General features: G+C 38.2%; 1 protein-coding gene across 6 annotated transcripts in view; it reads left to right on the forward strand.

Moving 5' to 3' along the window:
• Positions 1–3,696: 3,696 nt before the first annotated feature.
• Positions 3,697–27,520, forward strand: part of ROS1 (ROS proto-oncogene 1, receptor tyrosine kinase) — an 82,811-nt gene continuing 58,987 nt past the window's right edge. For all 6 annotated transcript variants that reach the window (XM_072036083.1, XM_038177126.2, XM_072036082.1 and 3 more), the window contains exons 1-17: positions 3,697–4,017; positions 5,804–5,857; positions 7,032–7,091; positions 7,833–7,859; positions 10,659–10,719; positions 11,397–11,545; positions 13,140–13,278; positions 14,904–15,105; positions 15,788–15,864; positions 18,189–18,311; positions 20,227–20,411; positions 21,593–21,690; positions 22,220–22,731; positions 23,336–23,548; positions 24,442–24,552; positions 25,446–25,627; positions 26,588–26,779. In XM_072036083.1, coding sequence (XP_071892184.1) covers positions 3,895–4,017; positions 5,804–5,857; positions 7,032–7,091; positions 7,833–7,859; positions 10,659–10,719; positions 11,397–11,545; positions 13,140–13,278; positions 14,904–15,105; positions 15,788–15,864; positions 18,189–18,311; positions 20,227–20,411; positions 21,593–21,690; positions 22,220–22,731; positions 23,336–23,548; positions 24,442–24,552; positions 25,446–25,627; positions 26,588–26,779 — 2,508 coding nt within the window. In that variant the 5' untranslated portion in view covers positions 3,697–3,894. The remainder of the gene's footprint in view (positions 4,018–5,803; positions 5,858–7,031; positions 7,092–7,832; positions 7,860–10,658; positions 10,720–11,396; positions 11,546–13,139; positions 13,279–14,903; positions 15,106–15,787; positions 15,865–18,188; positions 18,312–20,226; positions 20,412–21,592; positions 21,691–22,219; positions 22,732–23,335; positions 23,549–24,441; positions 24,553–25,445; positions 25,628–26,587; positions 26,780–27,520) is intronic.

Here is a 27,520-nt window from a genome sequence, read left to right on the forward strand (position 1 = left end):
CATTTGATGAGGTTTTAGGGGCCTGATTTGCATGTGGGAGAAAATTAAAATTAGGTGGCTGGAGTGGGCCACCTGAGCTGACAGGTCTACCTTTTGGTGGAGGCTGCTGCGACTGGGGCAGGGATGATGGGATAGCTCCTGGCTCTGAAATTTGAGAGCTTTCACTCTGGGGCATGAAAACAATCTAAAGTTGGCATCAGTTTATGTTAATGTCTTGGACTGTAACCTTTGGCAGTTTAGGAGATGCTGCCCAACAGATCACTCTGGCTGTGGGGGTAAGAAGCTTGTGTCTATGCACTGGGGTGTATGCAGGGGAGGCTGCCAGCTCTCCTCAGCAAAAAAAAATCAGTTTTCTGCTGTAAGTGCATTGGAGCCCTAAAACCTGGTGTCTTATATCATTACCCTGCATATATTATACCATTCGTGTGTACATATGTACAAACATGTGCATGCTCACATACAGGAAGGATTTGTCTTTACTGCAGAAGTTAGTTACTTGCCTAGCTGGCAATTATGTGCATTTTTCTCCTCAAGATATAATAACCCTTATTCATTACTGTCAAGGTTCATCATTCATCTGTATATATTTCTATCACTCTCAAAGGAATTTAAAAGATGAATCCACAGTTTGTGAGGTGCTCTGAAATATATTGCAATTCACATAGGGAATTGTAATGGAGTCTGCTCTTCTCTCTTATTCACCACACTTATTTTTCTGCTCATTCATACTGTTCTCCATTGCATATCCTAGAATTTTCTCTGCTTATAATGGTCTTTGGGGTGAAGGAAATGATGTACTGTACATAGATCTACAATATAAAGGATAAGTTTTATTAAAGAACTCTCACAGATTTTGTGTCCCTAGTTCTATGCCAGAATGCAGTTTTATGGAGGAGATACCCTAAAAAATAATACTTAATATTCCATTATTTACAGATTTTACAAACCCTCATTTTAAAGCATGGCTTCTAAAGCCCATAAATACTCTCTCCCTGGAGGCAGTTGTTGGTATTTAGGTGAAAAATCCAGAGCCTCAGATGACTACTTGTATTTGTTTGACCAATGTGCTAGAAGGAATTAAGTAAGGAGACATTTCAGTACTTTTTTCCTCTGAAAGTCTTGGTTTACGGCATGTTACAGTGACACCTGGTGGAAAAGTGTTGGAAGTCTAAGAGAAAATTCTGTTTTTTAAAACGAATCGTTCATAACGTTTTTGATATTAATATTTTATTAATTATCTATATTGCGGTAATGGTTGGAGCACGTTTGTGCAAGGCATGTACACTGATGTGCAAATGGTCATGTACAAGAATTATCAGCATCAGTAATCACATTGTTTCCAGTTACAGGGAAAGTGTTAGTTACATGTAATTGATAGCAGCCCAATTTCCTTGCCCTAGGATCCAAATGCCAACATTTTTAAATGGCTGCCAACTTCTGGCTTTCAAATGCACCTATATTCCATTCCTAACCAGGATCTTAACTTGATCTTTCCTTCTGCCTCCAACTGCTCCCCCCAAAACACCAGACACATTCTCCAGTATCCCAACCTAGTTCTTCCTATCTACTGAGCCTTTCCCACACTCGTTCCCCAGCCCCATCTGCACCCACTCCAGGCTACAGATAGCCCCAGACCTGTGAAGGGCTTGCAGAGTCAGACCAATGTCTCTTCCCTCCAGTAGGGTGGGAGGAGCTATACTGACATTTTTGCTGTAGTATGTCTTTGGTCCCTACATGTTGGCTGTGGCTATTCAGTGTGGCCTGTGCCTTGCCAACTAGCTGCATCTGGTAGGTATCACTACAGAGCAGAGGCCTGGGTTAAGTGACACAACCAGGGGAATAATGTGATCTTCCTACCCTTGTCAGTCCAAGAGCATGGGCCCGGCTGGCCTCGAGGGACCTGACACTAGCTGGTGCTGTGCCTCTTGCCACCCCTGCCATGGGCTACCTGGAGTAAATGGGATTGAGAAAGCGCTGAGGAGCATTAGCACTGGAAGTCCTTGTAGGAGGCACGGGGGAGGCAAGCTGAATGCTTCTTCACAGTTTGTATAGATTTAGTACCGCACAGGTATGATGTCTTTTGTCTCCCCTACTCATTTTGGGGTAACAAAATCAGCTAGTTGATTAAATGGAAAAAGAAGAAACAAGGAATAACTAAACACAATTCATTTTATTTTTTTTTTATTAATTTATTTTTTTAAGATAAAATTCAAACGTATTATTTAGTCAGAATACACCTAAACCTGTGATTTAAAGCCATGCCTAATCTCAAATGACCACATATTCCAGGGATAATTTAGGAGTCAGTAAGTTAGGGGCCATCCTCCACAGGCATTTCAGTTGTGGCCATCCTCTTCTGGAGTGTAGCAGAGCTGTGAAGTGTGGATGTGGGTTTTCTTGTTACACCTGGTCTGGATGCTAGAGTGTTGGCATGGGTACATTTAATTTACTGCCTGAGAGTCCAAGAATTTCCTAAAGATCTACGCAAAGCACAGACTGCTCTGTTTCCAGAAGATATCACAGTCTACAGCTGCCTGTCACCAGCTCCCTCTTCAGTTATGCTTCTCCTGTGAGCACTGACAAAGCTTCTTCAGCCAAGCTGAGCTGGATTAGCAAAGAGCTACTATTTAAGCAGCCAGACTAACCTGGCTTATTTTGGCTGGAGCTAAGGAGTTTCCTCTTGAGCAGCTTTGCTGGTAGGTTGGAGGGGGGCAGCATCCATCTGGAGAGGAGAGGTGACAAGCAAATAGGGCAATCCCCCCCCTCCCCAGTGTACCTGAAAGCTCATGGTCTTACTCTCATCAGAGCTGTTGGCTCCTTTCACCTTGTGCATGGGCACAGCAGCACATGGGGCTGCACTGTGACCTGAATCGGAGACAACAGCATCAGGTTAATGCTAAACAATTTGATTCTGTTGGTGCTGGGTTAGCATTAACCAGATTCCCAGCCTGCTCTGTTTCATGAACGCATGAATATTTGATTGTCAAATGAGTCAGATGTGGGAAGATAAAGGAGCATTTAGGTATGAGGGGATAGTAGCATTGATAGGATGCGACAGAATTTTAAAATGCTATGTTATTGTCATGTCTGTACAAATATGTACACATAAACACATAATGCACATGCACAAAAATGACATAGCATTTATTTATACGTATATGTGTGTGTGTGGATTGATTTCCTGTTGCAGTTCATAGAACTACTCTGGGGGTAGCTCTGCTAGAACAACAGAAATGTGCCAGAGACTGGAAGTTGTGTTTATCTCAAGCTTGAATTCCCTCTCACTTCTTTAATGTCTCCAACTGTAGATAGGATTCTTCACCTCTCTCCAAATCAGATATATGATTTATCTATCCACTTCCACTATCTTCCACGACATAGGTACAAACTTCTTAAAATATAATTAATTAATATTTTTGGACTGACTGGTTAGTGTTCTAACAAAGTCACTCGTCATCACAAACAAATTTTCTTAGTTACAGCCACTTGAAAATATTTAGATATGGCTTAATCACAGTAGAAATGAAGATTAGGGCAGTTTTCTCTCAGGCTTTCCCTGTTTCCGTGTTTTTTGCAGCACCTGGCTCAAAGTGTTACACAGTTTCCTCTTCACATTAATGATATTTATGTAAGGAGATACGCTGACTTTCATTGGTCACCTCTTTTGTTTCAGTGGCTTAATAAGAAACTATGAAATAGGTGTTGTGCAATTTCAGAACAAGTGCTCCAGGAAGCTGAAAAGTTGTACAAACAATGGACTAAACAAAGACTTAAAGATATTTAATATACTGAAAAGTAAAACCTCACGGTTGTCTCTCCGTCATCGAGACTTAAAGGAGTTTGTATGGCCAAGTCAAGAAAAGAATCAGACTGCCAGATGAAATTGTTCAAGTTATGAGGAACACTTGCCTGTGGGATCATCCACTAAACAGACTTGCTACTTTTTACTTTGTATGGATTTCTGCAGTGTACTGTACTTTCTCAAAAAATTGTCAAAACCTGTGTACAAGTAACTTGGTAAGTTCTGAAAAGCTATTCTTAATCTGTTGAAACGTATCTTGTCATTAACACTGTAAGATTTTTTTTTTTGATTACTGATCAAGTCTTTAAAAATTCTTTTACAGAATGTATTTGAGTAAAAGCAGGGTTTGAGAAATAATATTTTACATTAGAATTTGTAGAACCTGGTAAAGAAAAAATCCCTTTAACCAGGTTGCATGGGTTTTCATATTATACTTTCGTTTCAGCAGCTCCTGAAATTACTGTAAATTATAAAGACCCTGGACAGTGGAGAAGAGCAACCTTTGGTCTTTCAGTTTATTCACTTTGCTTACAGGTTTCTGTCTAGCCTGACTTTTCTTATGTAAACTTAGAAAAACTTTAAATTCATAAGAAATTGCCTGGGAATCTGTGGTTTGCACAATTATCCCATACTAGTTTCAGTTCTTTTTTAAATCATTTATGCTTTAAATTATAGATATTTCTTTAAGAAGTAAAGTAAGAGGCTAAACCCTTAATCTTGTGCTTTCTTAGTGTTCCTTTGAGTAGTCGAGTGGAATTTATTATTTTTCCTTCTACTGATGCACAACAAAGATAAGCAAAAGCTCTCAAATCCAAATGACAGATCTGCCTCAGACTTTCAGGAGTTAGCTGCTTGTTTCTATTTGCTTGAAACATTGATGTTTTTAGAAGATCATGTACCTTTGCTCAGTAAAAAGGACATGTTGTGCCTTCAGGCTAATTAACTGTGTAAACCTCCTGCAAAAGACTATCACCTGCTCCATTTTGTTTCATACATTTGTCTGACGGTTCCTTTAAAACTATTTCTAACTCTGGCACCAGTGAAAGAGTTAATTGCCTTCCCTGGTGGAAGCCTAGCATGCTATGATAACTTTAATGGGGATCCTTCCTTTGATTTAAGCTTAAATTAATTCAGAATAAGAAATAAGTTTTTCTTCCTATCAGCTTTGAAAGACAGGAAAATCACGTTCATGTTCAGTGAATGTATTGTGTTAGGGATTCAGATGAGAAAAATATAATCTTGGAGCCTAAGAGATGTAAATTTAATTTTTCTCCTTCTATCTACTTGTTGTGTTCACATTTGTTTTGTGACACCTTTATGTGGGTCTGGAGTTCTACCTATTGTCACATTATGCCTGGTGTGCCGAAACGTCTTCCCGATGGTTGTCTTGTTAAGGATGTTCTTACTTGCTTGCAGGACCAAACTAAAGAACTAACACTCAGCTTCTCAAAGGTTATTAGATACATCCCTAAATCATTTGCACTTCACAGGAGATGACTGGTTTTACACACTTTGAATGATGTGAAAAAAGAGGCACCTTGGCTGGAAAGCCCTTCTGGCAGCAGAGGAAAGCTGGCCACCATATGGCTGCATACAATCCCTTCAAAAGGAGGCTAGACAAAAGGCACTTAGCTCGAAGGAAAGTCTTTCTGCTCCCCAGAGGTCAAAGCCACTTGGCTGTGTTATTTATGCCCAACATATTTATGAAGCATTTGTTATTGACTCTGTGAACCAGAATCGGGAGATGAGGGCCAAATTCATACCTGAGATAATTAAATTAACACTAGCTGATTCTGCCAAGTCTTTGTTTTAGCAGTGCTCTTCAATTAGTCTCAAGTGAGAAGCTACTTGTGTGTCAACAATACATTTATTCATATGAATAAATATTAGTAAAAGAAAACTTGTTTTACAAGAAACTGATATTTTGTTATATTTAAAACAAATTATTTTTGGGGAGGAACATTTAGACTTCTCGTAAAAACACATGTATTTCTCTTATAGGAAGGAGAACTTGGAATTGCAAACCTTTGCAATGTTAGTGACATCAATGGGGCGGTGAGTAATGGTTTGCTTTGTTAATTACTGGCAGTTTACATAACTGCTATTTGGATAATATGGGTACAATGACCATATTGTCAACGACTTCACGCAAATGTGTACAGTTCTCTGTCTGCCACTGTCAGTAAAGATTTGGCTCAAATTATTAAAGAGACAACTACTTTTTTTTTATTATTTTTTTAATTTTTTTAAGAAAACTGTGTAAAGTGTCTGATTCTCTGCTGTTAATTGTGTCCAGGTTTGTGATCTACAAAATTCATAATCAATAACTTTTTAGAAAGTGAGTCAAAACTAGTATTCTCTCCAAAATTAAAATCATTAAGACTTTTATTCAGCTAGCTTTGTACAATTAAGTATGCTTATTTTGTTTTGTCAGTGACTTGATGAGGGAAAACTTAAGCTGATAAATGTTTAAAATTCAGAGTTCTGTAGGACTTCAAATGCTTGTGCTTGTAGCAGGAGGCTCTTTAGCTTAACATGAGCTTTCCATAGCAGCAATCCTGTGAGGACATTAGCTGTTCTCCTACTTCTGATTTCATGCGCAGTTCATGCTGGTAGTTATATATGTATTCTTGGAAGAGCTGTGGAGAATTTAGGTATCAGTAGTTTCTGCAGAGATTAGCGAGAAGCAACCTCAGCACCTGGTATCTAGCAAGGCTGGCTCATTTATGATGATGGGATAGTAAAAGTCTGTGTTGTCATGACAGTACATAGTTGACTTGACTAAACCTGTGTATCTTTTCTCAGTGTGATTAATTCTTGCTATTTTTTTTTCATGAGGCTTTTCAGTACTTGATGTCGGAGTTGTCACACTTCTAATGTAATTCCCTTCCAGCTTCCCTTTAAAAAGAAAAATGTACAGGAACATTAAAAGGTGGATGGGACAGAACAAACAAGACAGGTCCAATATCAAATTCAAATCACATAAGATTTATCACATCTTTGAAAACTCATCATTTTAAAGCCTATGCCTTGCATGTTGGAGATCAAGAGGCTTTTATTTGAATGGCTTTCCACTGTGCTTGGCTGTGCTGCATAATGCATATCTGACACTTCTACCCAGTGAACAAGCGTTTCTGAAATGTTCTCCTCACCCTTAGCACTGGAGTTTCCCTTCTCTTTAAAAATGTGATTTCAAAGTCCTTTTTAAAGCCACCATCTGTCTTTGCAGTGCACACAAGGATGTCAGTTTTGGAATGCAACAGTGCAACTCAGTTGCCCTCTGAAATGTGTGAGTATTGCCTTAACCTTGGCTTTATAGCAGTTCTCTCCAGTCCATCAAGCACGTTATCTAACAGCAGATGTGGAAAACCTAACGAGAGCAGTGTTTTTATGAAAAGAATTAAAGTCTATATTTTTTTTTTCAGTATATTTATAGTATCTCCATTGGGAAACTAATCATAGAATCACAGACTATCCCAAGTTGGAAGTGACCCACAGAGATCAAAAATAATAATTCTTAGTGTAGGAGTTGCCTGTAAAATCAGAGGTTTAAAATGTATTTGTCACAATATGGGGACACTTTAGAGTTTATTCAGCTCAACCACTTACCCAGATTTTCAAGCACTGAGAGAGAACTAGTGATTTTCAGGATTTTACTCTTCTGGGGCGTATATCAGATATAAATGTAGCTCATGTCTTCACTAGATTGTTTTCTTGCTTTTAGCAAACCAAATGGGGAAAAATTAGCATGGGTATAGGAAAACTGCCATGAGATTTTAAGCTGATCTTTTTGGACCTACCTGAAAAACTGAAGTTCATCTTAATGATGGTTTCATTTATTTATTTATTTATTTATTTATTTATCCACCAGAGTGTGGGTTTTCCTTTTTTTTTTCACTATTTACCAATGATAAGATTTTTGAGTATACTTTTAATATAAGAAATTTCTAATTAATTGATATTATCTGTTAAAATACTCTGTGATTATATTTATGTTAATCCTGTTTTTCACTAATTTGCTTCTTGGCAGAACAAGACATACACCAGAGCATGTGAGGTAAGTTAAATGCTATCAGATTGATACAAACAAACAAAAAGATCATAATTTCAGTTCTTACAGTGTGTATACAGTGCTAAGAAATATAATGCAGATACACAAGATTATCAATCCAGGTCTAATTGTTTTGTGTTCCCTAAAGCTGAAGAATGACTTAAGTATTTGAATATACAATTCCTTCTTCCCAGCATGTTTGCTAAGGGCATGTTTACATTGAAGACTGCTCTGTAGCAAGGACTGTTGCTTTAAAGAAAGCAATCTAATCTCACCAACATAGGACACAATGGAGACCCACTTCAGTTATTTTCTGGGCTCTCCCAGGGTCTTGTTCCATTCAATTTTTCATTGATACCATCAAGGATAAACCAGAGAGAACGCTTATTCAGGCTGGTATGGCATTGACTGGGGAGAGGTGGAAGCTAGACTAGAAGGAGTGGGAGCTAGACCAGAAGGCAATACATGCTCTTGACTGGGAAGAGGATATGAAACAAATAAAATGTAATTCAGCAAGGCGTGGTGTGTTGCTCTTTGGGAAGAGAATGCCTGATCTGTGCTGCAGATGGAGTGGCCCTTACTTTGATAGGCATGAGACAACAAAATGCTGTTGAGGAGACAGTGCCTTACAGGGGTCTTTTAACTTGAACATAGAGTGTAGGATGGGACAGTGATTATTGCAGGACAGTGTCTGGCACTGCTGAGGCCAGTTGTTGCATCCTGTTGGAGGCAAACTGGCAGTAGAGGAGCTGGAAAGAATCCCAAGTAGAACACAAACCTGCTGGGAGTCTGGAAATCTGATTGAAAGGATTGATTTTTTGGGGTGGTGGTGGTGTGCTTCTTGATCTGTGAAACTGTGAACATGACAATAGTTTGCAAGTAAGCTAAATGGCTTACAGATAAAATGGTTTTAGAGCATAGGAACAGCCCAAGAAGTAACCAACTTCTGCAGAAGCACAGAAATAGTGGTTTTGTTTGTTTTTGCTTGTCTGGCCATACAAAATGCCAATGTTAGATTCACAAACTCTGTGAGGGCTTTTCAGGATTATCCTTATGCTGGATCAGCTGGCTGACTTGACTCCCCATGTGGTCAGGCAAGCACCAGTTCACTGCGTGCAGGGGAACAGGTCATTGCAGGCCTCAGGGGAAAGGAGGAGGCACAAGAGAAGGACATTTTCTTTGGGATTGTTTTAGCTCAGTTGTGTGACTACACCCTGGGATTAAAGCCTGATGGTATTACTCCTGTTGAATTGTACCTCTCAGCTAGGATCAGGGGAATGCCTCTGAATTCAGTGGGAATATGCATAGGAAGGGACAGTTCCTATGATGGAGAATATATGAGGATTTCTTCTTTTCAGGCAGAGCAGATAGCAATTTTTCCTCAAAGTTTCTAAGGGTTGGAGCTTCCGTAATTCTCTTACCTAAAGCAAAAATTGGATTTATGGTTCTGACAAAGACCAGAAGAAGAAGGAAAAACAATACAAAACACAAATGGTTGAAAACGTCTGTGTTAAATGAAGCAGAAAGCACGATGAATCAGCTTGTTAAACTGACAAAGTGATCCCCTGCAAACTAAACAATACTTGGTTGTAAAGACAAGCTGCAATTTACAGCTGATAAGTAATATTTACTTATACCCAGACCTTTGCCTGCTAGTAGTCATTGTAATTCACTTGGAAGTATTTTATTTCACTGAACACGAAAGCATTGGAAAAACTTTTGAAATGCTTGTACTTAGCAGCTAATGCCTAGATTTCAGGTAATGTATAATAAGGATATACTGCTAGGGAAGTTTTGAAATCTATCTTAGCAGCAATTGACTTTTCTGAAGTCATATGCCTTATCAGTAGACACTGATAGGGTACCAGAAGTGGATATCCTGGAATCTTAGAAAGAGTACAATTGAGGAAAATTGCTCAGTTAATATAATGAATTCCCTCTGAATGGTCTAAATGTTAATTATCACTTGAAAGATGGCTGATGTATGAAGCAAACTTCAAGGTTTATAGGCCAAATAAACTCACACAGTAAAATTAGCCCAAATAAAATGCCTGTCTAGAAAAAAATGAAACCATCACTTCTCATTTTTTTTGAATGTCCTGGAGACTCAGTCTTAAAAGTGATTTTTAAGCTGCTGTGATGCATCTGGGAAATGTTACTACCTCTTTTTATGTTCTCTGCCTATAAAACAGGGTAATGCTACCTCTAGGTTCCCTACCTAGACTGAAACCTCTCAGAATTTTTTTGTTCTTAGGATGTGAGTGCTCACTGCCCTGGCATATTGTCATGATTTCAGCTTGTAGACATGATTGTAGCAGAAGTAGTAACTACTACCAAGGAAATGTGAATTAGCCGGGCTTCTCTGACAAGTTATTGGTTTCAACCATTTTGAAAAATCTCTGGAATTACATTTGGAAGAGTATGCTTCATTCATGAGAAATATATGAAGTGGCAAAGAGTGAAACCCCAAATGTAGAATACATCGCCAACAAGTTTTAAAAAAAATATTTTCTAAATCCATGGTTGTCACCAAATTCTTTTTCCAGCTTTAACACAGCTCCATATTTGTGCTTTCCACAAAGGGACTGTGTGTAAGGACAAAAGCCCTCATTCAGTGCCCAGTGAAGTTGATAGAATGGCTCTCAGGAAAATCTCTGGAATGATATCGTGGTACCGCCATTTTAAAAAATGAATGTAATTATTTCTACAAGATTTTAGTGTATTCAAAATGTCCCGAGGGTTTCTATGTATTTAAAATGTATGCATTTCTACAAAACTAAGCAGTGATTTTGGTATCCTACACAGACAATTTCCTGCAAGTTTGGCTGTAGCCGTGCAGAGGATGCATACGGTGTTGAAGCACAGGGTAAGTCTAAACATAGTCCTGTGTCTAACTAACAGTCTGATAAATTCCATTTTAAGATTACAGTATTGCTTTGTGTTCTGGATTTCTTTGGAAAAAATAGGGATATCTTGTGTTTTTTGATTCATTGGAAACCTATCATTCTCTTCTTTTTTCTTCTAACAAAAAAAAAAAAAAAAGAACTTTGCTTTAGAGTAGAACATTTTTCCCCTTCCTTTCATGGACTTGAGACTTTTTGAATTCATTCTCAACTACTTAAGATGATGCTTTGTAGAGCATTCATCCTTGACCTGACTGTTCCATTGAAATTATTGCCAAAATCTTCCATGACTTAAATGGTAATAATTAGGCTAATACAATGGTGTTGAAATAGGCTCAGTGCATATCCTCTCTTCGGAGGTTTCCCATACTTTCTCTACTCATCAGACCTTTGCTAGGTACCTATAACTAAAAGTACATTTACCCTAGTGCAGAGTAGTAGTCACATTTGATCAGATTGAGCTTGGCCCATTCTAGCCTTTTTATCAAACTACTTTTAAAATGTCATGTGATTCATCCACCAACAGTTTAAATTTTATGAGTTTTTGTTGGCTTCACAGCTATCAGGTGCATGAGGTAATAGACCCAGAGATTATCATGAAAGGATTTTTTCTCACTATTGTGTTATGTTTTCCTCTCAGAATATTTGAACAATCCTGGAGCGCCATTTGCATCTACCATTGGAAGCCACAATGTCACACTAGGTTGGAAGCCAGCTAACATCTCTGAGGTGAAATATATTATCCAGTGGAAGTTCAATCAGCTCCCTGGGGACTGGAGATACACTGAGGTAAAAAGGACAATTCCTTTTACTTTGCAAGGGAAAAGGTTCTTCACATTTATAATCCATTCCTGCTTCACTGGGGGAAAAAAGAAGGTCATTTATTAATAGAGTGTAATCATGTCAAAAAACATGTGAGGAAAGAAAGTAACAGCCAGATTTTGCAACACAAGTGGCTGTAATTTAGTGGCTCCTTCATTGTTTTCTAGCAGTTTGCTAAGACTGGTAAAACATACCAGGATTCTTAATGTACTTGTAGGGCAAAGGTTACATTTATTGTCTGCTCTTTGCTTTATTTTAGGAAATAACTTGATAATGTATTAGGCACATAAGAGAGGTTTGTGAATATCATGGATAGCATAGAGAAGCTAAGAACTGAACAATTATTCCTTTTCCTCCAACATAAGAACTAGGGACCTTGGTGGAAAATTCAAAACAAGCACACAAAGGTATTTCATTGCAGAATATTTAGTTAAGATGTTCAGCTGCTTCCTGACACGTGTGGGTGTTAGATTACTAAATTTAAATTAAAAAATATTAAAATTATTTAAATTACAAAATAGGGTTCAAAAAGTGACTGGACAATTCAATGGAAGAAAAAATTGAGTTCTACTAAATATAAACATTGCAATTTTTTTATGTTGATCCATACTTATAAAATGTCAAGCCTGTGATTATTCTAGAGAAATATAATTGCATGCTATTTTTATTTTTATTCCCCCCTCTCCTTCCCCCAGGTATTCTACCTTATATATATATATATATATATATATATAAGGTAGAATACCTTATATATATATAAGGTACCTTATATATATATACCTTATATATATATTTTTATATATATTTATATATATCTATATATATAATATATATATTTATATATATTATATATATATATTTATATATATTATATATCTACCTTATATATATATATATATATATTTTTTTTGGTTCTTATAAAAGACACAATACTTGGCTATGTATATTGTTTTGACTCAGTGCAGTCATTCTTTGATCATGCTGTTTTGTGTCAACTGCATTCTTGTTATCTTGTCATCGTCTCTATTGGACTAATTTCTGAAGCATGGTGAGTTGGGACAAAAAAGCATGAAAACCATTTGCTAACCAGGAAGTTCTTTTGAATTAATCATTGGTGAAATAATGTGGAGCAATGACTTCAAACTGTAAATACTTAAGGGTATCTAGGAGCCATTGCATCAACATTTAATATATATATCAAAAGTTTAAAATATATTGCCTGTGTTGTTGTTGTCATTGTTGTCATTATTATTACTATTAACCTTATTCTTCAAACTTACTATTGCATCCATCCATCCACATCCACTCACTGATTAGATTTAGTAAAAAATTAGATTTTCTAAAGAAAAGAGGTGGTAATAAGTTCTGAAAGGAAGAAAAATCAAATTCTGTGATACAAATAGCCCTTAGAATTTATTCTTATTAAAACTTAGGATACTGCACTCCAGTATCTTGAGATGTGTATGCTGCTGTATCAGATTTCTTTTGATCAGATAATACCCAATGTAATAACTCCAGACGGAGGAAGAAGGAAAATGGATGTGTTTATACATTGATCTAGGTAGTATCTGAAACTTCGTACACAGTCAAAGACCTTCAAGCCTTCACAGAGTATGTGTTTCGAGTAGTTTGGATTATAACATCTCAGCTGCAGCTGCATTCTCCGCCAAGTCCCAGTTACCGGACCCATGCTTTCGGAGGTAATATATTGCACTATTAATCACTTCTTTCAGGACCGTATCAGAAACATTTAGATTTCCTTGTTTCTTGCTTCTTTCACAGAAAAAAAAAAAAAAAAAGCTGCTGCTTAATCTAAAGAACTATGTTTGTTGTCTGCTAGGTAGCTGCAGAAGTCTGAACTAAGAAGACTGAGGCTCTTTTTATTTGAACTACAAAATTTAGGGCTGTTTGCGGCTTCTGGTTTTAAAAATGTAGACAGAAATGTACATGGTCAAACTGTAAGGGCACATTGAATACTTTTGTGCATAATTACACACATGTTTTGAATGAAATACAAATGAAATACAAATGTTTTCCTGGACCTTTAAGAAAGAAAAATATTTTTTTTTTTTTTTTTTTTTTTTTTTACAACATGCCAATTATTTTGCTCAAAAATCTATATACCTACAGCAGAAAGACGGAACCTCCCCGTACTTTGTTATCATGAGACAGAAATTACATTTACAATATTCCTTAGTTAAGACATCAGTGATATGAGAAGGTAAATAAAATTATAGTATTTGAATATAAATTCCTGGTCTGTTATTGTCTTACGGACAACATATGATGTCATGGTCATGTTATCAACATTTAATGGAACTGAAATTAAAAAATATTTTACTTTGCACTCATACTATTTCCTTTCTCTTAGTGATATATGCAGTTTCATATTGAGAACTATATATACCCTTGAGTAAGGCATTGGGGGAGGTGTCATAGCTTTTTAGTTTGCATCCCATGGCATAGTGTACATAATTTCATAGAAAAAATTGATATTCTTCATGTTTTTAAGTTACTTTGTTTTCCAGCTTCACTGAGCTTAATGCTGAAACATTACTGCTGCAGGACCTAACTTCAAAAATCTTTTTCATGTTCCTAAATGACATACTTTTTTTTTTTTTCCCCCACCTTGCATCTCCTGTTTAGGAAAACAAAGAAAATTTAAAAAGCCTCAATATAGAAGATAGAAGAAAAAAACCTCCAGGGTTTCTATATTATACATTGTGACAAATCCCTCTGACCAGAGAATACAATATAGGGAAAAGACTATGGAAGCTGAGACTTGGCTCTCAGCGGATTCCCAAGTACACTGTGGTGGGGATCACAGATATGTGAGAAACTAAATGTTCTCCAACCTTGAAAGGCTTGGTCTTCTTCTTTTTTTTTTTTTTTTTTACAACAAGGTCACTGTATAGATACCAAATAAACTTCAGTGAAAATATGATGTGGATGCGGCACTGAAAAGGCATAATTTAGAAGATTCACAGGGCAGATTGTTCCTGTTCTGTTCCTTGTTACATGGAGCAAACTGAAATATGAGAATGAAGAGCTGAAAGGTTATACATGTACACTCAAAATGTGAAATTTGTTGTCTTCTGCAAAATACAAGGAGGCTAGCTTTTCTTCACAATCCTTTAGAAACTGTTCTAGACCTAATGTATAACTTTTCAACAACTTATATAATATTTATTAATTATTATATAATAATATATTATTATTGGCAACAATCTTACCAGGTATAAAAACTAAAATAGTACTTGAAAAAATGAAAAGCTGTTCATGTCTTAAATGCCACAACAGTGTCAATTATTTCTGTCTTTTGCAGCTCCTACTACAGCTCCTATCATTAAAGATATTCAGAGTTCAAGTCCAAACACTGTTGAAGTTAGTTGGTCTCCACCACTTTTTCCCAATGGATTGATTATTGGATATAACTTGCTCTTGACCAGTGAGAATCATAAACTCTTGAGAGCATCAAGAGGGCATAGCTTTCAGTTCTACTCTACCTTCCCAAACAGCACTTACAGGTACAATAAGAAAAGATAACCAACATGGCCAAGAGTGCTGTACCACTTCTTGCCCAGATATAAGAGGGTATGCCTGAATACCACTTCTGCACAATTGTGTTTCTTAATTACGTTCTTGCCAAAAGCAGAGGTACCTTCCCTGAGATAATGAAGTTATTCTGGTTGGGTAGGCTGCTTATATTTATATGTAATCCAGGTGGGGAGGAAGGAAATACATTTTGATATAGGGCCAATAAGCTGCATTTTCTTAACATATATATATATATATATATATATTAGCTTGTAGCATGTTTTCAGTGTATTCAGGGAGTGATAGAACAGTCCTCTCTATTTAAACATTAGAAAAATTTCCTTCATTTTTATTAAACACCAGGGTCTGCATTCTACTTCAGTGGTAAATACAGATCTTCCTTTGAAATGAAATTGAGTTCTTCTGAGTCTAAAATCCCATCTGAAATTTTTACTTAGAGGATATTGCTGTTGCTTCACTTTTCAGAGTTAGAGAAATCAGATTCTAGTTGATTGCATTTTTATTACAAATTTCCAAGAACATTTTATTTAAATGTATGTTTTCCAAAAGGAAAACACTTCTGTAGCACCTGCCCTTCTATATAAAATGCTTCTCAGTCAATCTCTCAAAAGAAACCCCTAAAACCAAACCCGTCTCTTTGATTTACCATAGGTTCAGCATTGTAGCGGTTAATGAGGCTGGAGCTGGACCCCCTGCAGAAGCCAACATCACAACACCAGAATCCAAAGGTACAGGAGCAGCAGAGTCCTTATCACTGTCTGTATCTGGGGACAAAATCACATTCACTGGGTTGTCGTGTACCCTGCAGAAAAGAACAATATTTAGACTGCAAACAGAGCACAACAAGAAGTTATACACTAAGGAACTAATAGTACATCAGAGACAGTCCTGTTCTTTGGCTGTAGCATTATTGGGCTACACCGCATAGTAATAATCTGAGATGTTGGTAGGCCCAAACAAATTCATCTTGGGTTGCTCTACAGGTGAAAAACCTGTCAGTGGTCCAACGCAGTGACTGAGAATACATGCTTTCATTTTCTACAAGATTTTGATACACAAACATATTCCTTTTAATAACACTGAATATGTCATATGAAAGTCTCCTGTCAAAATGTCCTCAGTAATCTCATGCAAAATATGTGGAACTGCATTATCTTTTTTGTTGTTTTTATTGCTGTTTTTATTTTTACTATATTCACTTACTTGTAATAAAAATAATGATGCACTTTAAGTATCACTCAAAAAATTACAGAAACATTTATTAGTTGCCAGGGAAAGGTTTATGTTGACATAAATCACAAATGAAAATGAATTCACTGTTATGAAAACGTATCTTTAGAAAAGAAAACATAAGACTCTTCCCTTCCTGAAGAAATCCCTGTTGTCAAGTACTTAGAAGTTCTTAACCAAGCTCTAGCAAACACTTTAAGTGTGTCTCTAAATCTAAAAATCAGTAGTCGTTTGCTACATGTTGGCAAAAGTAGTCCTTTAGCTTCAGTGGTGCTTTTTCAAAAATATGCCTTACATTTTTATGTAATAGCTCGAGTTAGCTATCACAGTGGTATGTCTTCATCTGGAGGCTCCATAGAGGTGGAGAGCTTGCTGACTATACTCTAGAGCTTGGTGACTCTGAGCCACAAACATTTGTGCCATTTGTAAAATGTCCAGACTAGTACATCTCATTGAGTTCATTAAGTCAAGTCAATTTGCAATGAGTTAATTTAAAGTAGAAAACAAACAGACAACCCTCCCTGCCAGAACAACTTCTGGCGTGGGGAGTCTCCCCCCTGCCCCCTTCCTAGCTGCTACTTAAAAGAGTTGATTGCTGAGAGTTGCACCAGGGTGCACTTTTTGTGTGTGTTTGGGTGAACAGGATCTCCCTTCTGCAGGTGTCGCATTCAGAAATGGTTTTACTGTGTCAGAGAATGAATCCAATCTCTGGGCTAAACTGTAAGAAATGACACTGGAAAAAAGATGAGGAAGTGACACTAGTCTCTTATACTAGGTACAAAGGTAAATGTACAAAGGAAAATGCTCAGTGCTGCATTTGGGTTGGAGTCGTGCCAGACACAGGCACAGGCTGGGAGAGCAGAAAGGGACGGAGGCTGCTGGTGACAGCAGGCTCAATGTGAGCCAGCAGCCTTCCCTGGCAGCCAGAGGGCAAACAGCACTGAGGGGTGCATTAAGCACCGCACAGCCAGCTGGTCAAAAGAGGTGATGCTCCTGTTATATTTAGTGTTGGTATGGCCTCACCTTGCACATTGTGTGCGGTTCTGGGCTCCACAATATAAAAAGGATGTTATGATTCTTAAAAGCATCCAGAGTAGGGCAACAAAGCTAGTAATAGGACGTGAAGGCATGTCCTGTGAGGAGAGGCTGAGGACACTTGGGTTGTCTGCTCTGGAGAAGAGGAGGGCGAGAGGCGACCTTGTTGCTCTCTGCAACTCACAGAGCAGGGAAAGTGGGGAGGGAGGTGCCGGCCTCTACTCCCTGGTCACCGATGGCAGGACATGAGGGAACGGCACAAAGCTGCACCAGGGGAGGGTCAGGCTGGGTGTTGTGGGATACCATACTTTGACTGCAGTTTTCGAAGAGGCCAAGGGGAGTTAAATATCTGGCTTCCATTGGATTTCAGGGTGATATGGATGTCTTAGTGTGTTCTGTTCCTAGGAATCCTTAGGTCCTCATTTGCCCCAGCTCACTTTCCTTCACTAAGGAGACTCATGTTACAGGAAATAATGGTGTGAAATTCAGGTGGTTCATTCTCACCCTGGACAAGTAGCCAGATGGTCTTGGTGTAGTGGTGAATAACTCCATCCACTTACAACACTCAAAGAGTTTAAGTTTTAGTCAGTCATTGCTACCATAAGAATGTATGTGTGTATGTATATATGTGTGTGCATATGCATATGCATTTCTGTTAATGATGTGTCTGACTTAACATTATTTTTTGCTGCAGTCATCTGTCTAAATTATGAATTTCTTCTTCTTCTTCTTCTTCTTTTTTTTTTTTTTAATTAATTAATTTATTTATTTATTTATTTATTTTTAGTTAAGGAAAAGGCAAAATGGCTCTTCCTATCCAGGAACCAATCTTTAAGGAAAAGATACATGGAACATTTCCTCGAAGCAGCCCAGTGCCTCCCAAGTGGTATAATACACCACAACATTACAGGTAAAATTTCATTGGTCTCTCTCTCTCAGGTGTAACTTACACCTCCGTGTTTGCCAAGGGCAGAATGAACCTGAGAGAGTATTGGCCTCCCTTCATAATCAGTGAGGAGAATGCATCCTCAGTAATTTTGCATATGACACCAAGTTAGGTGCTTGTGTCGATCTGCTCGAGGGTAGGAAGGCTCTGCAGGAGGATCTGGATAGGCTGGACCAATGGGCTGAGGTTTGCATGAAGTTTAACAAGGTCAAGTGCCGGGTCCTGCACCTGGGGCGCAATAACCCCAAGCAGAGCTACAGGCTGGGAGATGAATGGTTGGAGAGCCGCCTGGCAGAGAAGGACCTGGGAGTGATGGTGGACAGTCAGCTGAATATGAGCCAGCAGTGTGCTCAGGTGGCCAAGAAGGCCAACGGCATCCTGGCTTGTATAAGAAGCAGTGTGGCCAGCAGGGCTAGGGAAGTGATTGTCCCCCTGTACTCGGCTCTGGTGAGGCTGCACCTTGAGTACTGTGTTCAGTTTTGGGTCCCTTGCTACAAGAAGGACATTGAGGTGCTCAAGTGAGTCCAGAGAAGGGCAATGAAGCTGGTGAGGGGTCTGGAGAACAAGTCTTATGAGGAGCAGCTGAGGGATCTGGGATTATTCAGTCTGGAGAAGGGGAAGCTCAGGGGCGACCTTATTGCTCTCTACAGGTACCTTAAAGGAGGCTGTAGCGAGGTTGGGGTTGGTCTGTTCTCCCACATGCCCAGTGACAGGATGAGGGGGAATGGGCTAAAGTTGTGCCAGGGAAGGTTTAGGTTGGATATTAGGAGAAACATCTTTTCTGAAAGAGTTGTTAGGCATTGAAACGGGCTGCCCAGGGAAGTGGTTGAGACACCATCCCTGGAGGTCTTTAAAAGACGTTTAGATGTTGAACTTAGTGATATGGTTTAGTGGAGGACTTGTTAGTGTTAGGTCAGAGGTTGGACTAGGTGATCTTGAAGGTCTCTTCTAACCTAGACAATTCTGTGTGTTTCTGTGATTCTGAGAAATGGAAACTTTCAGGATGTGATTTGACCCTTTTGAAATGACAGGCATTAGGTTGAGATAATTTTTTCTCCCCAGAGTTACCTCTTCAGTGAATCTAGTCATCTAGTTCAGAGGTGGACTTTTAAATAGTAGATATACAAATTGAGGTAAGGTGAAGCCAAAGCAGGTGTTTGTTTCCCTATGACTGATGACTGCATTTTCTCAGCATGAATATGAGAAAGTAAAGTGGCTCAAGCTAAAGACTTAATACAGTGTCAAAGGATGCTGGCTGAAGTGTATGCTAGTGTTGTGTGTTAGCAAGTTTGGGGCATATTGCTTCTGAACAAGACATTTCAGTAGCCTAAATCACCAGACTACCATGTTATCTCAAATTATGTGCCCCTGTAAGGTCTGTTATCTACACTGGTGCTGTATGTGGTCCTTGGAGACAGTATGGAAATCTGAGTTTATCTTCTGCAGTTCACAGAGCCACAAAGACGCCAGAGAATGAACATTGCCCCAGACTAAATACTCTGTGATAGTACAGGAGTGGCACAGATAATGTCTAGCTTAAATTAGAGTACATGGTGCTTTGTGAGCAGATACAAACTGCATCTCTTTGCCCTGGAGAGGAGGAACTGGTGTCAGTTGGTTTGCATTTTATATATTCTTCTTCTGTCTGATTACCTTTGTGAAAGGCAATTGTCTACAATAATATCACTTACATAGGAGATGGGAAAGTTTCGTTATCTGAATGACTAGAAGTGGAGGAGAGAAAAAGTTAACTACTCTCCTATGAAGCTGGGTTACAGATTGAAAAGTACTTCTTTTTAAGGCAATTAGGAAAAAGTACATGAAAAATTGAGACATATTTCTTATACTATTTGTGTGCACATATTTTTCTATTTTTTAGGAATTTCAGTGAATGTTTATCAGCAAGTTGTCTATTTTTCTGAGGGGAATTCCATCTGGGTGAAAGGAGCTGCAGATATGTCTGATACGTCTGACGTAATGCTCTTTTATGCTGGCCGGGGGAATATAACATCAATCTCAGTAGACTGGCTTTACCAGAGGATATACTTTGTCATGAATGAAAAGGTAGTGCTCTGGGGCTTAATTAATTTCTTATTTTATTTGAGCCACTCCTACAGTTTAATTCACTTGAGAAATTCTGTTTTATATTTATCATACACAAAATATAATTGTAGAAATAGAGCTTTAACTTCAATAATATTCACATATTTCACAGATTAAAAAAAAAAAAAAAAAGAAAAATAAAAGAAAAAAAAAGAAAAGAGGAATATCAAGTCACATTTAAGCAAACAGGTTATACAGAACTCTGTCTCCTTGTCTTATTTTTTCCCCTCAGGACATAAAAGGCTTTAGTTTTAACTGCTTTATTTTATTTATTTATTTATTTATTTTTTGAGACTGGCTTCATGTCCAGTTCATACCCAATATTAATAACTTTGTTCTTGCTGCTGGGTTGCTTGCTCTATGTACCTCCTTTGGTTCCTACTCTTCCTCAGGAAGATGGTGTGGTAACTAGTCAGTGATTACAATGCTCTTCATAGATGGCAAAAGTTCAAGAGGGAAAGTGATGACAGCTGAAATTACTACTGTTTCAACCTGAAGTAAAATTATAGATAGCAACTCTGCACTTGATTCCCTGCTGGTGAAACATTAATTACATTAATGGCCAGATTTTGCATATACCTTTGTATTGCTCTAATGCACAAAGGACTAGAAAGTTGCTCTAAATGGTTAGTGTTTTGTTGTTTTTTGTTTGTTTATTTATTTTGCTAGCTTCTTGTTGCTCTCATAGTGAGAAATGTAGTAGTGAGAAAATAATACAAAAGCAGCTGTAGATGAACACACTGATGACAGAGCTTTCTGAAGCTATTGCAGTTTAGAGAAGTCCCCAGGTATTGCCCCCAGCATCAGAAAAGCACTTTCTTCTCTCTTTGTCCTACTGTACTAGATCATTTTCAAAACACAGTTTGTCAGTACCCCAAAATCAGGCTTCTCCCTCCAGTTCAGAGGCAGCAAGCTAGGATGAAGATGACTGGCAAAGAGCTCTTTCAGGGTAAGTTGTTATGGATGTATTTGTATGTGCTACACTGATATACTCGGGTGTCTGACAACACAGGAGCTCAGAAGGATGTAGGCTTGTGAGAGAGGTATTTTGTTGTTGGGTTCACCTGAAAGAATCCCCAGTCAGCTTGTTTGCTTGTTAGCAAATGCCCTATGCATCAGCAGTTTCTCTTCTCATTCCCCAGATACATGTTTGTCATTTAGAGAACTGCACAGCAGCTGAAGACATCACTCCTCTTTATGTGACATCCCCTAAGAAGGTTGTAGCTGATCCCTATAATGGGTGAGTGTCCTCCTGTGAGCATTTGGTGTCAAAGGTGCTATAAAGCTCCTCTAATTGTCTCCACTTCAGTAGTCATCTAGTTCCTGTTTCAAACCCCTACCAAAACAAAAGTGCAATGGCAACAAATAACAAACTATAAAACTGTTGGAACAAAAGTGACACCTTGCAGTATTGTTTCTGCATTTTCTTCCCTAGGGTGTTATCAGAGGAGATAAAGTATTTCCCATACAGAAATTTGTTTTTTAGACATTTGGTGCATTTACAAGTATAATGCTCTTTGCATTATAAATGTCCTTGCTTAATACTTGAGGTATTATAGAAGAATACTCTCTAGTGATCTGCCAGCCAGATCCCCAGAAGGTAAAAAGTGATGTGCTTAATTCTCCTAGGATGTATATTAGTAGTACCAAAAGCATTTTCTTATTGTCTGCGTAAAGTCAGGCACATCTTCAAGCTGTTAAAATATTTGTGACTCATCCATAAAGCTCTTGCTTTGTAGTTACTTGGGTATATTTTGCTCCATGACCAGGTATATTTTCTGTCTCTTGGAGGATGGTATATACAGAGCAAACCTTCCACCCTTTCCTGACACTGCCTCTGCAGCTTCACTAGTTGTGAAATCCAGTGCTCTGAGAGACTTTGTGATCAACTTCCAGTCTAAGAGACTTATTTTCTTCAACAAAACAGAACAGGCCTTTGTGTCGGGTTTTCTTGATGGTTCAGAATTTCATATGCTGCGATCGCACGTGACGCTTGATGACATGGAGAGCTTTGTTTATGAAGATAACATGTTTACTGTCACGGATGGCTGGGCAGTTTTCCAGGAGGAGGTCTCTCCAGATGGAAAGTCTAGCTTCAATGAGTATGTTGTGGATTGCAGTTTGGATTGTCCAGAGTACTCTGGCTTTGGCAATTTGCTTTTCTATGGGGCATCAACTCAACCTTTTCCTTTACCAACTCCTCCGCGGTTTGTCACAGTGCTATTTGGATTGCATCAAGCTGTGATTAGCTGGAGATCACCTGAACACACTATTGGAACTAGTAAGTTCAGCTTTTATTTCTGAAAGACCAGTCCTTTTCTTTCTAGGGGAAAAACTTATTCTGTTTTCCTGTCCCTCATGTTGGACTTCAGTGACTTCAATAGCCAGTTCTGCTGGAAGATTTACCTCAGTCTGAAAAAATTTAACTCAAGATTTCCCAGTAAAATACCTGAATTGTCTGCATAAATTAAAAAAAAAAAAAAAAAAAAAAAAAAAGTTTATATAAGTGAGTAGCTCATCTGTCACTTGCAAGGGATTGTAAGCAAGGTGCCATCTTAACCAAGGTATGGAATGTTTGCTGATGATACCACACAGAAAATGCATGCCAGTGACTTAGTAGCTTTTAATCAGTGCTATAATCTACCTGATTGAGGAAAATTTTGGTTCTTCCAACTTCTTTCTTCATGGGGAACTGAGCCACTATTCTTGTTTGGTCACAGAGATGGGGAATATAAATTTTTAATTCATCTCTTTTTTTTAATCCTTCTGCTACTGGCATTTTTGAAATGAACTTCAAACTTACAAACTTACAGTTTTCTCAAAGAACACACATCTTCCACTACAGTCATCTACTCTGCAATAACATAATTGTTTGCATCTCACAGGTCCTTCTGCTTGGCAGAACTGGACTTATGACGTGAAAGTGTCATCTCAAAATCCTTCTGAGGAGGAACAGGTTATCTCAAACATTAGTGACACCAGGTTTATCGTGAAGAAACTGGCCAGCTTCACAGCGTATGAAATGTCTGTCAGAGCTGTGTCTCCTGCTGGTGAAGGGCCGTGGTCAGAGTCATTCAGAGGCATGACATTAGACGAAGGTGAGAATTCCTTTGTCATCCAGGAGAAATGATGAATGAATCATGTGTACAGCTTTCCACCTGGTAAAGTCCAGGCTTTGAGCAAAGACTACAACTAGAGGGGCACAAAAAGGATTATGTTAGAAATGTTAAAGATTACAGGTAAATTAATTTGAATTTAGTTCAATAAGATTCTCAAACTAGAATGATGGTACTACATAGAATGTATTTATTATTCATGTTTATATATATATATGTATAAATATATTTTTTCTAATGCAAATACACTGTCAAACACATTTTTTGATACATGGAAAAAAACAGGTATACAAGGAGTGCTTTTTGCTCTGTAAAGCACTTTCTGTGATGAAGTGGTTTGAGCAGTGTTTTAGGTATTAATGCCAGTTTATAGGAGAGTGCAGGTTCACTAAAAACTGATACCCCTTGGTTTTAATGAAGATAATGGGAGAAATGGGCATCTGCACAATGTCTAAGATTAGTAGATCTTTGAAATGCTTTTTGATACCTATTTCACCTGTACTAACCTATGTCTGAGGGAAAAAAAAAAGTTTCTATTTAATGTACTGGGCTTGCAGTTGAAATCTGGGATTTTAATTGACTTTGGTAGGCAAGGTCCAAACCTGCAGTAGTGTTTAAGTATCTAATAGGATTCCAAATTGTCTTATTATTCTGGGTCTAAACCAGCCCTGAATCTGTAACTTTCTCAAACTGTGATATTTTCATGCCTGTCCTTTTTGTCCATTGTTCCGTAACACAGGCCAATTTTAACCATGTACTTCAGTAATTTCCCAGAAACAGGAACCCCTGCTAAGATAATTAAAATACAAATATAGTAAGTTAGTTGTTTGTTGGTGTGCACAACTGCAGTTTTATTAATTTTCTTTCTTTACCAGCTGAAGAGGAAGCATATATATTGGCAGTGGGGGCTGAAGGGCTCTGGAGGCAGTGGCTGGACACCTATGGGCCAGGAGAATTCCTTTCTCCCAATATAAGAAATATTTCAGGTAAATACTCACCAAACTGGGTGTTGCTGCTGCATATTGGCATTTCTGAGGTCTTCATAAATTTTATCAACTTGAAAGGCAAGAGCTTTCATTACAGCAGTCTAGACTTGAAGGTGTAGTGAAACAGCTTCACTGAGCCAAACCTTTAAGTCCATCATCTTTCTTCTGTATTCTGGATCAAATTAGTCCTTGGTGAAATGCTACTGATTATAGAATCATAGAATTGCTTGGGTTGGACCTCAAAGACCACCCAGCCCCAACCCCCCTGCCTTGGGAAGGGACGCCTCCCACCAGACCAGGTTGCCAAAGCCCCATCCAGCCTGGCCTTGAGCACCTCCAGGGATGGGGCATCCACAGCTTCTCTGGGCAACCCATGACAGTGCCTCACCACCCTTACAGTGAAGAATTTCCTCCTTACATCTAATCTAAATCTCTTCTCTTTTAGTTTAAAACTATTCCCCTATGTCCTATCATTATCTTCCTAAGTAAAAAGTCACTCCCTCTTTTATAAGCACCCTTTAAGAATCGAAAAGTTGCAATGAGTTCTCCCCAGAGCCTTTTCTTCTTCAGGCTGATACTGATGTCATCACAGTAACAGCAGAGCTGTAATCAACTCTCTGAACCAAATGGTTGTACCTCCAGCATCCCAGTACAGATGTCATACTTTTATATTTGTCAGAGTGATATGTATAAAAATTAGTGATTCCTATAAAGAAATATTTATCTTCATGTTAACTGAGACTAAGCATTCATTTGCATTCCTCTTTAAAAACTTAAATGTTTGGTTCCTTTTTATTTTTAAATATATATATGCTATATATATTTGTGTGTTGTTTTATTTACATGCTTGTGAAATGCTTAATATCTTCCTATTTTTTTTTTTTTTCTTCAAGACCTTGACTGGTATAATGGCACTCTGTATTGGAGTAATTCCATGGGGAAAGTTCAGGCCTGGTCATTGAACAAGAGAGAGAGTACCGCTGAGAATCCTTATATATCTGACATCAGAAATGCAAGAATGTTGGCCTTCGATTGGTTGGGACAATGTTTATATTGGGCTGGCAAAGCAAATACGGTAGGGTAGAGTAGTACTTAAAAATATATATATGTAAATGAAGTCAATAAGAAGACTGTAAAACAGTATTTGGGAAGACAGTCTTTATTACATGCAACCTGAGATGCATTTGGACCTTTACTATCATAATATATAAAGAGGAGGCTTTTTTAATGTGATTTTCCAGTCTTATATGAATGTCTGTGGTAAAATATTAACTAATATTGACTAATGCAGGGTACTGAACTGCAGGTGCAAAACAGGCAAATATGTTATCAACAGTTTTGTAGAATTCAACATTGTTAAAATGAGTGAAGATGGTAAAAACAAAGGCTGCCAAGTCCATCTCAGCCATGAGGGAGATGGACTTTATTTTAATCCTTATATATGTAGCACATTAGCATGACTTGTTTACACAAAGATTTTCAAGATTGGCTTCTGTACTGTGATATTTTGCAGATCACTGTAGATAAAAAATAATTACAATTGCACTTTGTACACTCTCATATCAGAAACACTGACATGTGAATTATTTAAAAGGTATCTGACTTCAAAATTGCAGTGCTAATTTATGCAGTGCTGTCAAATTATGCCTTTCATTTCTTGTAAGTGCAAAGTCAGAAGCTTTTTTTAAAAACTGGAGCTAGAAGGCCAGATTTCACACTGCCTTGCACCCTCATTTACACTCGTGAATAGTGAATAAGAAGTGGGTGAGAAACTCTGTCAGACAGAAGGCTGCTGAAACTTGTAAAGCCGAGGGGTGTAGATATTTCAGCTTTTTCTTTTGTTACTTTCCAACAAACATTAACTAATAACTTTGCCTTGTTCTTCTTCCATTTTGAATGAAAAGGTTTAAGTTTTGGAAGCCTAAGGCTTGCATAAACTTGTGATATATGGCTGTGGGAAAATCACTTGTGTATACTCAATTGATCATGGCTGACAATTTAAGTGTGGTGCTAAAAGCAATTCTGTTGTCCCTAGATCTACAGAAAATCACTGCTGGGAGGCCATATGGACGTTGTGGCTCATGTTGTGTACCTAGTGAAGGATTTAGTAGTAGATTCAGTAAATGGCTACTTGTACTGGGCTACGATGTATTCAGTGGAGAGTGCAAGACTGAATGGAGAAGAGTACCTTTTGTTACAAGAACAGCTACAGTTTTCTGGTAAACAGGTAACTGTATTATTATTATTATTATTATTATTTATTAATTAGTGTGTTTTAGTGGTTAGATCTCGTCTTGGGTATAGTCAGTGTTCATGGTTGTTAAAATCACCATGTTATAACCAGAGAAACAGCATGCTCTTCTAGCAATATTGTTTTGTCCTTTTGAGAGCAGGAACAGGGTAAGAATTAAATCTTATAACTGTACCAAAACTTTGGCCCCTAATTCTGTTGCCACTGTGCCAGTGACGGGGCCAACTTTATCACTGACAATTCCCATCCTGCCTGCTCCTGCTTCTTGCATGACAGCAAGAGCAGCAAGCCCTGTGCTTTGGGGATCTTTGAGGTCTCTACCCCCCAGTTTGCTCCTGCTCTTCCCAGTCTTCTCTTTCTCAGTTGCCCCAGTAAGCTGGAGGCCTGGCCCCAACTTGGCTCCTCTTCCTTTGGTTGGGGAGCCCTTGAGGGCTGAGGAGAGGCTGCCACAGAGGAGAGGAGCTCATCCGGGAGGAGAGAAGGGGCTTCTTGAAAGAATGAGTAAAGATGGTATAAGGTGTGTCTGTGTGTGGAAGGAAGGGTAGGGGTTGTTATTTGAGTTTTATTAGGGTGAGTAATGGATCCCATGAAGATATGTGCTGGTAGAGTGGAGAGATGCCATGGCTCCCAGAGCTCAGCAAAGCCTCTGCAAATTATGGAATCCTGTTACATCCCTCCCTTTCCTACCTGGAGATCTCCTGGTGTGCTCTGAGGTTC

The sequence above is a fragment of the Anas platyrhynchos genome, chromosome 3, assembly GCF_047663525.1.
Source record: "Anas platyrhynchos isolate ZD024472 breed Pekin duck chromosome 3, IASCAAS_PekinDuck_T2T, whole genome shotgun sequence".
NCBI lineage: Eukaryota > Metazoa > Chordata > Aves > Anseriformes > Anatidae > Anas > Anas platyrhynchos.